Consider the following 11,935-nt stretch of genomic DNA (forward strand, 5'->3'; position numbering starts at 1 on the left):
TAGCTAGCAGGACCAGTGGTCAGGGATGATGGGAATTGTAGTCTCAAAACCTCTGGGGGGCCCTGTTTGAGGAAGCCTGATTGGGGGTGGGGGTGGCTGATCTCGTTTATTTCCTTTCTTTCTTTGGTATAACTCTGCCTTAGCAGCCAAAAGATGCTGAATCAGAAGAGTCTTTATTTGCATCAGCCACTAGCCATAGCAATAAAATAAAATAAAATGTACTGAAGATAGAGGTAAAAACTAAACTATACAAAATACATTTTGGAGGTTTGCAACAATAATCAAATACTGTAGTAGATCTTATTCTAATTGCCTCTGCTAATTTTGTGTGTGCAGTTTTTGCTGTCACCTGATCATCTTGATCTGCTAAAAGAAAGCACACAGTAGGGTGAGCAACCCGGCATGGACAATAAGGTAAAGGTAAAGGGACCCCTGACCATTAGGTCCAGTCGTGACCGACTCTGGGGTTGCGCGCTCATCTCGCATTATTGGCCGAGGGAGCCGGCGTATAGCTTCCAGGTCATGTGGCCAGCATGACAAAGCCGCTTCTGGCAAACCAGAGCAGCACATGGAAACGCCGTTTACCTTCCCGCTGTAGCGGTTCCTATTTATCTACTTGCATTTTGACGTGCTTTCGAACTGCTAGGTTGGCAGGAGCTGGGACCGAGCAACGGGAGCTCACCCCGTCACAGGGATTCGAACCGCCGACCTTCTGATCAGCAAGCCCTAGGCTCAGTGGTTTAACCACAGCGCCCCCTGGGTAATAACCTCACTCCTCAAATCTTTACAAAGAGTGCACATGAGCCACTGACTCAATACTGCCATCTTCACATGGACATACTGTAACCATTTTTCCAGTGGGATTTTTTGAAATTGACCCTCAAGTACAGCCAAAGGCAGCATATTTAATCTTGTGAATGTGCATCTGTATTTTCAATTTTGCAAATGGGGTGCCAAAGTGTCAAAATGAATAGGTGGAAAGTAATAATACCATGGACAGAATTTCCTTCTTGTGGCCAAATTATTCTGTCACTCGGTATCATATAGGCGTTGTCCAATTAAATTATTTGCTTTACTGAAGCCCAGTGTTAATAACCATTGTGGTGATAAACCAGAAAAGTCAAGCTTTTGGTTGACAATTTTAGTCCAAGTGCTCTCATGGCAATCGTGCGATACTAAGGGTAGTAGACCGGTGGGGTTTAAATTTAGGCGAAGCCAATAATTAAAGGAGTAATTAAATTGTATTTTATCTGGCTGTTCTAATGCGAAGTTTTTCAGCACAAAGACATGGAACATCATATATGTTCAGTACTGGAAGCATTGTCTTTGGGTGTGGGAAATGGCTTTCCTTCTAGGTGTCGTAACAGCTGGCTTAAAGATGCTTCTGAAATGATCATCAATTGTCTTGATGGCTGGTGGGTGCCAGTTGCTGGACACACTTCACCTCCTTGGGAGGAGGCTGGAAGAAAGAGGTTGGCAGCTGGAATGCAGCCAGGGAAGATGGATAGCTGGATTTTGCCACTGGCTGGAAAGGAGAGAGAGCTGTGAATGCATGCTGTTGCTTTTAGGGGAACAGGTGCCTCTTTAAAGACTAGCACTGCCTGTGTGCTTGCTCAGGTGCTTCTGTAACAGAAGCAGCAGAAGACGTCCAATGCTCTTGCCTCGCAAGGGAACAAACCATGGAAAAGGGTGGCATTTGGCATTTCCTGCTGCTCAGGAACGTGAGAAGGACAAAACATGTAGGATCGTGCTCTAATGTTGATATTTTAGTTGTTTCTGGTTCGTATAGCTGTATACTTTTGTCGCTACATCCTTTAGCTTTCGCAACACAACAAACCTGAAGTTTGAAGATGTGCTGCAAAGGTGCTGTTACAGACATGTGCAGAGGCTCACCTGCAAAAGGGGAGGAGGAGACAGAAAGAGCCTGTAAGCGCTCGCTCTTGGGGCATCTGTAAATTTGTGCATTTGTTACAGGAAGAAAGCATCATTGTGAAAGACGGCCACTGCTCAGATCAAAAGACCAGTGCCACATGCTAATTTGCTTTCAAACGTTATAAGCCCATCTATGGCAGCTTTTTATGTAAACCAGAGCCGGCAAAGACACCCGAAAAGCAGCTATCGTAATCCACCTGGGAGATGACAGGAGCATTACACGGATTAGCATTTCGGCTGGGGCTTGAGGAAACCTTATCCTCAACCCATCCGTTTCTCATGAAAGACGAAACGCGGCAGTTGCAAGAATGGCAAGCAAATTGTGATTGACCAATAATAACGAACGCAAAAGGCTATAGCAGCGATTCCCAGACTGTATGCCCAAGCCCATTACTATGCTATTAAGGGACTGAAGTGTGCCTTGGAGAATTGAGACACCATGGTGGAGGTATCCGTAACTCTGCGTGCATTGGAGAGGAGTGCAACAATGATCCCCCCCCCCGCCCCGGTTCCATCTGTCAATATATGGCCAATTCATGGAGGAAGGATGCACTGGGATTCCCTGGTGGTGGTGTGCATTCATTTTTAATACGCACAGAAAAGGAAATGAATGAACCCCATTTGTTTCATTTGCTTTGGCTATGAAAATGGGGGTGCAAATGAATTCTGGGGGTGATGGTCGTTCATTTTTTTTTAAAAAAAATTTAAATACAGAGTCCTGTGTTTAGTGCAGCATGCTGTTTTCAGTGGCCAACCAGGTGCCAAACTGACCACAGCATCTCTCTCCCCTACCTGCGATTCCCAGCAGAGGCACACTGTCATCGACAGTGAAAGTGGAACAGTTTACCCTCCACAGAAGCGTCTAATCCTGTCTGAAAGCCATTCAAGTTGGTGGCCCTCAGTGCTTGCTTTTCGCACTCTTGAATTCTCTGGCATTCGGCTTCATTGGATGGTCACAAGTTTAGTGTTGTCATGTATTGTGTAATTTTAGAAATTTCTATCATGTCCCTTCGTACTCACCTTTTCTCTAAATTAAAAGGCCTCAAATGCTGCAAGCTTTCATCATAGGGGAGCTGTTCCAACCCCAAAGTTTATTCTGGTTATCTGTTTCTGAATCTTTTTAAGTCTACAATATCACTCTTTGAGGTGAGATGACCAGAGCTGAACGCAGTATTCCAAGTGCGGTCACATCAAATATTTGTACGGTGGCATTATGAAATTGGCAGTTTTATTTTCTGTCCCTTTCCTAATGTTCCCAAGCATGGAATTGCTGTTTCACAGGTGCCACACACTGGGTTGACATCTTCATCAAGTTATTCACCAAGGTCTCATTTCTGATAGTTCAGACCATATGAACGCACACACGCGCACACACACAGGAACATATATGTGCAATTAAGATTTTTTTGCCCCAGCGTGTATCACTTTACATTTGCCCATTCTGTTTGGAGAGAATTTTTTTTCTGGAGCCTCTCACAATTCCTTTCTCTTTTAATTTTACCCTAAGCAGTTTGAAATCACCAGCAAACTTGCCAGTCTTGTAGCTCACCCCTAATCATTTATAGACAAATTATAAATCACAGTTTGGCGGTCTCCTACATTTCCCCTTCACATGATGAGCCATTGCAGACTTTTGTTTAAACCACTGAAAAAATAAATATTAAGTGCAACAAATAAAACCATGCAGTGTTCTTCATACAGAAGATTGCATTAGTGCCCCCTGCCGCCGCCCCAACCAGCCTGGATGTCAATGTTTGGCTGCCATCTAGTGGAATAGAACAGTCAACGCTTTTTGTTTGCCTATCCTTTTTTTAAAAGATAACATTTACCGAACATAGTACAGTATTAACCTTTTCTCCTCAGGTGCCTCTGTTAAAATGGGGAAGAATTAGGCAATTAATTGCTAAAGTGTTTTATTTTTAAAATATACTAATCCTTTTGAAGTGCTGTAGATGGGAATATGGAGATTTGAATCTCTCTCTCTCTCTCTCTCTCTCTCACACACACACACACAGCTCCTAGGCCTTGAAAGTGAATTGGATGCTCAGAATGTATTTTGGGCGTTCTGATTTTAACAAAACAAGTAATACTGCATAACCGCAATACCAAGAGACAGGAAGCTCCAGATTTTGGGGTGGGATGGAGTGGAGAGCACCTTCCAGACAATTAGCTCATCCTGCACCACATGTTCCTCCATGGCTGGATCCCTGTGATAATTTCAAGGCAAGGCCAGCCACTCACATTTATTTGTTACAAACCACTGGTCATCAGGGGGGGAAAAATGTAAAGTACATTTTAGCATGGGCTGCCCACAACACACAGTTGCTAAGCAAACATACAAGAACTTACATACAGTGAGGGGGGAAGTATTTGAGCCCCTGCTAAATTTGCCCATTTGCCCTCTGATGAAGAAATGACCAGTCCATTTGACAGAATAACAACAGGAACTGTAACGAGCTGAGATTACAGGTAAAACCTCTCCCTTACAGCAGGTGCTTCTAACCTCAGCTTGTTACATACAGTGAAGATACCAGGTAGCCTGACATCTGGCTGGTTGATAGGGGATCAAATACTTATTTCACTCATTATAATGCACATCAATCTCTGACTTTTGTCTTCTGGGGGTTTTCCTGTTGTTATTCTGTCTCTCACAGCTACAATAAACCTACCATTAAAATTATGGACTGGTCATTTCTTTGTCAGAGGGCAAACGGGCAAATTTAGCAGAGAATCAAATACTCCCCCCCCCTCACTGTAGTGCATTTATCCCCATAAATGAGCAACTGATTTTTCTCCCTGTTATTCAAAAAGGAAACTCCCTGGAAATTTTGCAAGAAATGCACATTTCACATGCAAATTATAATGTATCAGAAACTGGAAGTTGAAATAGGGGTGCATCCCTAAGCATGCTTAAAAACAAATATAAATCAATCACCTGCAAAATTCTAAGTGTTATACATAAGCCCTTGTCACAGGCTCACAGTCCAACCAACATGTTACGAGAGGGAAAAGAATGGAGAGGAAACCTGGTGGCATCTAACACAATAGGACTTGATTTCAGAGAAAATTTTGATTTTCTTTATTACATTTATATACCACCTTTATTTCCAAGGAGCTCAGGGTGGTGCAGTTATTTGTGGTTGTGGGTGTTAATGTGAAAAATACCTATTTCTCTAAAAAATCTAACAAATGGAACAAGTTTGCTTCCCCATAAATTGCCTTTGCCTCTTTGAGTTTTATCTAGTGGTGTCACTATTTAAGGGTCTTCATGAACAGCATTTAAGGATGTTTGTGTCAAATTTCACCTGTTCTACTCCTCGGGTGGGTTGTAGATCCCAACAGCAGGTTTTGACACTTTGGGTGGGTATACTGTAACGGCAACTCTCTAAAATCATTTCCAGCCCTTCTGGTAGCAGGGTAAGGTGAAAATGGGATGCCAGTGTAGTTAATAATTCAGAACATTTAATATGAATAGAATTTCAAACTTTCTGAGTTTTCACTCAGATTTTGTTGATGAACCATTTATTGATATTAAGGGATAAAGTTGTGATTTTGAAGAAGGGGATTAGCCACAGCAAAAACTCTGTTCTGTTGAAGATAACTGCCAGATTCAGCAAGTCAAAGGGGATTTGTTACACTTTACAGCCAGCAAGGTCTTGTTCGATAGCAATTAAATACCAAAGATGCCATTTGCAAGGGGAAATAGCAGGCAAAGGATTTCCCTTCAGTTTTTAGCAGACAGCACGAACAACTGGACATATTAATCTGAAAGTGTAGAGTCACAGGGAACAAAACACAAGACATGCTTGAACAAGCATTTTCACTGCAGAATTATGAACTAAGGGTGGTATCCAATGGTGGTTTTGTATTAGTGGAAGTGGTACTGGGTGGAGCTCCCAATTTTCACCAACCCTCCTCCTATCTTATATTCCATATTGACCTCTATTATAGACCTCCATGATATATTCCACATTGTTCCAGAGGGTCCCCCAACCCTTGGGAGGGGCACAGGATACTGCACTAGGTAGGGAGTGCTCACCAAAAATCAGGTTCCAGTTCATGCAGAAACAACAACACTTTCATTAGCCCAAAGCAGCCACTGGAGTGGCTGGGGAAACCCAGCCAGATGGGTGGGGTATAAATAATAAAATTATTATTTACTGTTGTGAATACAACTTGTAGAGAGTAGCTGGTGTAGCTTTAGAAAAACTTAGCCAGGAGTTTGCACAACTCCCACCAAAGCGTGATAGCTCTAAGCATCATGGTCTGGATTCACCATATCCTGACACCAGGAAATTTTTATTTTTTATGAATTCTTGTATAAACTGACCTCTGAATGGCCACGGTCTCGCCACACCTGCACTAGTCCCCAAGTGTAGCTTTGCTAAAGTCTGACTTCATCCCTGGTTCCTCCTTTCTTCAACTCAATGTCTCCACCATCCATTTTCTTTAGATTCATTGCCACTGCCTACTTTCCTAGCACTCTTTTGATTAACCTGCAAGCAAATATCACCGTTGGCAATGAATGGTTTTATTTCTTATAAAGCAACAGAAAGTTCATGAAGCTTTAACAATAAAGTAAGCCATGTTACTAATACAAATTCAAAGAACTGGGCTGTGAAACATCTCTTCTCACTAAAAAAACCAAAGTTTCCTACAGCCATTTCACAACTTAAAATATAAACTTGGAGCATAAGTGTCTTCCTCGTTCATAATAGTATAAAACCCAATTACTCTATTTTAGACATCACTACTGACTATTTCCTTGATAGTCCTTTAAATATCCAGAATACAAGCAGAATACTTAGAAAACAGAATTTTAAAAATGAACAGAGAAAAACAATGTGTAGGTAATCCTTAAGGCAAACAGCTTTTATCACTAAACACATAAAACTGTTCTTGTGATGACCAAGACCGCTAGAGTTCACACATTTTCCACCCCTGATTTATGTTCAATCTTCCCATGGTCATTAAATGAAAATTCCACTGTGAAACTGAAGGATCAACCTGTCCCCATAAATAAAAATGTAATTTGATATTCCCCAACTAAGTTTGATAACCTTTCCAAGGGACTTTATATAATAATATTCTATTGTTTGTATAGTATGTACTATAATAACAAGTAAGAAAGACGACATAATAGTCATGCATAATCCAGTTGGACAACATTAAGCACTTTTAGTTACTATTACTTTCAATAGATCATGGTTAAGCATGTGTATCTCTTCCACTGAAATCAAGCAGTGTTTAATTTTAACCATATTGCACCAGACTGCCCCAGTATAAAAGCTCCATTATATACATGAAATATATTGTTTAAATATGGATATATTTAAACAAAGCAAAGGTGCCTAATGGCAATTTTCTTCACAGGATGGCAAGTGGCTTTTAATTTAGTGAAATAATCTGAATGGAAAATATTATTTAAACCTTATGCAAAGTTTTGTGTACCTTTAAAAAAGAAAGTCAATTATACCCCACATCCAATACAGTAGTGTTTTGCAACCATATCATATGGTTATTTTTAGTATAGTTTCACTATTTCAGAGATAAGAAATATTTGAAAGACTGCCAATAAAATTACATCTCAGATTTGTGGAATATATAATTTACAATATTTTCAAAACATCATGTGTAATAAAGATACATCATTGGTTAATAAGCGTATTAAAAAAATTTATACACTTTTACATTATATTTCTTCCTCAGTGAAGACTTCAGAAACCAATACAACCAATAATGTCTGGAGTCCAAACAGCAAACGACCTTGAAATCATCTGTTAGCCTCCCACATCAAGCTTCGCCTCAATCCAAAGATGCTGTCCCACAGATTCAGCTTGGCATGTTTTCAGCTGCCTAGAAAAAGCAACTTGATTTTAGCATATTCATGAAAAACAAAAATGAAGATTACTAACATTATGGACCTGTATCACAGCAGCTTGTAGCTATATAAAATGTGTTGTTTTTTATTTTTCACCTGATGCTGAAAGGATGTTCATGATGGAATTGCTGTCCTGGAGCCACTGCAACTGAGCTGCCCTAAGCAGCTGGTTGTGTGTTTGCCAGGGTAGGTACCCTGGACTAAATCCATGAACTTCTCACTACCTCTCAGATGAACCAACGGTACTGAAAGACTTCTCTTGCAGCCTTGACACAAAGCCAATGACAGAAACAGCAGCACTTCTTCCTATCCCACCAACCTTTTGTGATCAGTGCTATAGCAGCTCTGCTTAGCAGGAGTATTACCGGTGTGCCAAGCTTCTGGGGGTGGAAGAGAAATTCAAGGGGAGTCTGAACCAAGTCTTGGCACTCTTCCCTATCTACCACAGATGACAGGGTTTAGCAGGTACATTCATTACCACTTTACAGGTGCTTTGTCTGCAAGTGCTTGCGTCTGTTCACAGAAGCCAGGGCAAAACCTTTCTTGCTTGAAGGCTGATAATTATTTCTTTGTACACATGTGTGGAAGGTGATTAAGTTCAGAGGTTAACTAGTTTTAAATCAATTGCTTTGTTAAACTATCAGCAATTCTGAAAAGTATATTGAATTGTTTGTGGGCAGGTGGAATAAGGAACAAGTGCATCCATACAAGGATGAATTGCAGCAAGGATTTGTATTAGTAGGTAGATCTTATCAACGAGACTCTTAAGGGTAATATCTGTTTTCAGTGTTTCTGAACCCTATTCTTTCTTTCTTTCCTTCCCAAACAACATTTTACTGTACAGTGTGTTCAACAATCCCAATCTTGCTCTTCCTGACAAGTCTGTATCTAGTGACTGAAGCTATCCAGAAACTCCAGCTTTGCTGTGATCAAAAGTAAGGTATCAAATTCTCTACCCACAAATGCCAGAGCAAAATGTGCATAAATGTATGGCATGCACAAATCTAATTGATTTGCAAGTAGACACATGTATTATGGAGTCAGTATTAAGGCAAAGCCATAAACTCAAAACTGCCAACTTCTAAACAAAAGAATGTCAACTTTCAGAAATGTTTATTCTTGTATTTTCAGATTTCTTTTGAACTTTGAACGCAGGATATGCATAAATTACAGCAGCATATATACAATTCAATCAAAATGACAAATAAGATATTAACCTTTATTCCAGTGCTGCTTATTCTGTTTGTTAAACTTCTGATGGGTAGGACTTCTTCCAACAGACTTATGTTCTGAGGCACAACAGAACCTAATTTTATAAGGCTTAGGCTGCAATCCAAACATCTCCATCTTGCAGATGGGGCAAGTCCACCATTAACTATATCCCTGCTGCATGCAGCAACCATTGTGGGTGATGGTGCCGTAAGTTCAAAACAAATTTGATAATCAAATAGCTTCCCTGGCCTTAAGGTCAGTTGTCTTCCAGAACTAAAAATGTATTATAAAACTGCAACTTTACACGTTTGGATGTCCACCCCACTAAAATGTCGTACCTGCTTCTGAGTAAGTATGGAGATCAGGCTATTAAAAGGAAATTATTTTCAATTGAACAGAACTGTAATATCTTCTCCAATTATTAAGGCCCTAATAATACTTTTTTATTTATTGAATTTATATCCCACCTTTCCTCCTCCTACAGGAGCCTATGAATTACATTCATGCTATCTGTGCGTACCCATAGAAAAAGTGAGAGAAAAAGCCTGTTCTCACATGAAAGATAGCAGAAAATTACAAACTGTTGTTTTTTTAACAAGACATCATTTGTTGCAGTCTCAAAGGTTAAGAAAGTTGTGGTCTTGGAAAGCAAGATAAGTATGTGCAGTGTTGGAAAGTAAAGCAAATTTCTACAGATTTAGTGCACGGGGTTTTTGAGCTTATGTTATAACATTCTGAGAGCTCTGAACAGATTATTTTGGTTTTCCAAAAACTGATCATACCTTCAGGGCTTCCGTGGCTTTGCGCAGTTCCTTGATGACAGCAGACAGTGCCTCTGGATTTATCCCTTGTTCACAAAGTCGCACACAAATAGAGAGGGTTTCCATATCTAAACCAGTGTTTAGAATTCTTGATATCTCCAGCAGGACTGAAAAAATATTTTCAAATTAACATTGTATGGCTGTACTGGGCTAGCAATTTCTTGTACACGTAAACATATGCTGTTTTCAAATGTATGTTCAAAAAGTGAGGAGCATGATTTCACTGCCACCAGTAAAATACCATATATAAGAGCTATATTTTCTTTAGTAATTTGAATTAAACTGAATTTTAATTTTAATGGCATATTTTACTGGGTTCAAGGCCCATGGTGGGCGAAATATTCTTGCATGGCAGGGGGTTTAGACCAGATGACCCTCATGGTCCCTTCCAACTTCTATGATTGGCCCAGTTAGAAAGACAGGGAGAAAACTTAATATTCAATCCTCTGCAGAGGTTGTGGTGGAAATCCCTAAGGCTAGCTTTGGTTCCTGGCTGTGTGTTGGGACAAGTCTGGCTTTCTGTAAGATTTGTTTTCAGCGTTCTCTCTAACCGAATACACCCTAGCTCTGGGTTGGAGCCAGGGCCGGCCCTCCCACCAGGTGGAGTGAGGTAGCTGCCTCGGGCGGCAAATTCTGGTGCGTGTGTGTAAAGTAGCAAGACGCATGTGCCATGGGGCCTGCCCTGCAGCAACACCTCCCCCACCCCACCCTGGCCAATCTAGGTTTCCTGGCCTATTATGGAGTGCTATGGAGGATCTCAAGCGCCAAAGGAAGATTCACCCCACCAGTGTGGTCACTGTTGGGCCAAGCTGTCATCTTGCCTCAGGCAGCGAAATGGCTTGGGCTGCCCCTGGTTGGAGCACTCCCTCTTTTTCTCCTCAGCCTAGTTTTGTAGTGCTCATTATTATTATAATTATTATTAATAATAATACTCTGCCCATCTGGCTGTGTTAATAATAATAATAGTAATAGTAATAAGAGCTGGATTTCAGTTTGATGAGGCCCTAAGCTACTGAAGGTAATGGGGCCCTTTATATGTCTCAGCTGTCCTTTGTCAACAACAAATTGTCAGTTTTTTGTGTTGAATATATGCTATATGGTAATATACGGACCTAATAGGTCCATACACAACACAAAACACTGTTGTTGTATGTAGGTTTGATTTTGTTTTTTATCTTATATTTTAGAAATGTACATCCAGGTGGTTTTTTTGGGGGGGGGCCAAGAGAGTGGGGCCCTAAGTTTTTGCTTGTTTAGCGTATACGTAAATCCGGCACTGATAATAGTCGTAGCAGTAATAATAACAATAATAATAGGGAGCGGCGGAGCAGGGGCGTGTGAGGGGAGGGATAAACGGTCAGCGCAGTGCGCCCCCCCCCCGAGACCCTCACCTTCCATGGTCTCCCTCACGGCGTTCAAGTTCGCGGCGGCATTCGCCATGATTAGGAAGGGCAAAAGCCAAACAAAAGCGCCCGCTTCTACTGGCGGCGCTCGGCGTCGGGTTCTCCCTTTTCCTTCTCCCTCTCCCTCACCCCGGCGCAGACGTCGGTTCCAGACGGAGGGGTTGGTGTGCGCGTGCGCGAACCGCAGAGACAACGGCCGTCTCCCGCTTCAGATGTCACCCCCACGTCCGGGTATTGCGCCGAAGCGGCCCCTGAGCCCAGCTCCTCACCCAAGGCAGAGTACAGCAGATACACGGTGTACGGCATATATTAAAAAAACCTATATATATCATAGATATCTATATATATAACCACACACGCGCACATAACACACACACACACATCACCCAGTCTACACCATATTTATCTATATAAAACACAGATCTATATTATCTACAATATATAAAACGTATAAAATATATAAATGCATAGATATAGATACATACACATACACATACACATATATAATATGTATGTGTTTTTATATACAGATATGCTGTGTGTGTGTATCATTGCGCATATTATATATAAAGTGTGTATACTGTGTATATATATATATATATATATATATATATATATATATATATATATATATATATATATATATACACACACACACATACCATTTCTTTTTCGTGTTGTATACA

At 40.9% G+C, this 11,935-nt stretch overlaps 1 protein-coding gene across 1 annotated transcript; it reads right to left on the minus strand.

The window, feature by feature from the left end:
* Nucleotides 1–6,447: 6,447 nt before the first annotated feature.
* On the minus strand, nucleotides 6,448–11,386 carry MZT1 (mitotic spindle organizing protein 1). Its single transcript, XM_035116645.3, has 3 exons — nucleotides 11,238–11,386; nucleotides 9,808–9,953; nucleotides 6,448–7,788 (listed from the first exon to the last, which is right to left on the minus strand). Exons 1-3 carry the CDS (start codon nucleotides 11,284–11,286, stop codon nucleotides 7,765–7,767), a joined length of 219 nt encoding a protein of 72 aa, XP_034972536.1. The 5' UTR covers nucleotides 11,287–11,386; the 3' UTR covers nucleotides 6,448–7,764.
* Between the last annotated feature and the right edge of the window lie 549 nt (nucleotides 11,387–11,935).

The sequence above is a fragment of the Zootoca vivipara genome, chromosome 4, assembly GCF_965207765.1.
Source record: "Zootoca vivipara chromosome 4, rZooViv2.hap1.1, whole genome shotgun sequence".
In the NCBI taxonomy this organism is placed as follows: Eukaryota; Metazoa; Chordata; class Lepidosauria; order Squamata; family Lacertidae; genus Zootoca; species Zootoca vivipara.

Coding starts and splice junctions, on each gene's coding strand:
- MZT1 (XM_035116645.3), bottom strand. CDS start 11,286: ATGGCGAATGCCGCCGCGAACTTGAACGCCGTGAGGGAGACCATGGAA. Junction 9,954..11,237: donor CGTGAGGGAGACCATGGAAG/GTGAGGGTCTCG, acceptor ATATTTTTTCAG/TCCTGCTGGAGATATCAAGA. Junction 7,789..9,807: donor AAGCCACGGAAGCCCTGAAG/GTATGATCAGTT, acceptor TGCTTTTTCTAG/GCAGCTGAAAACATGCCAAG.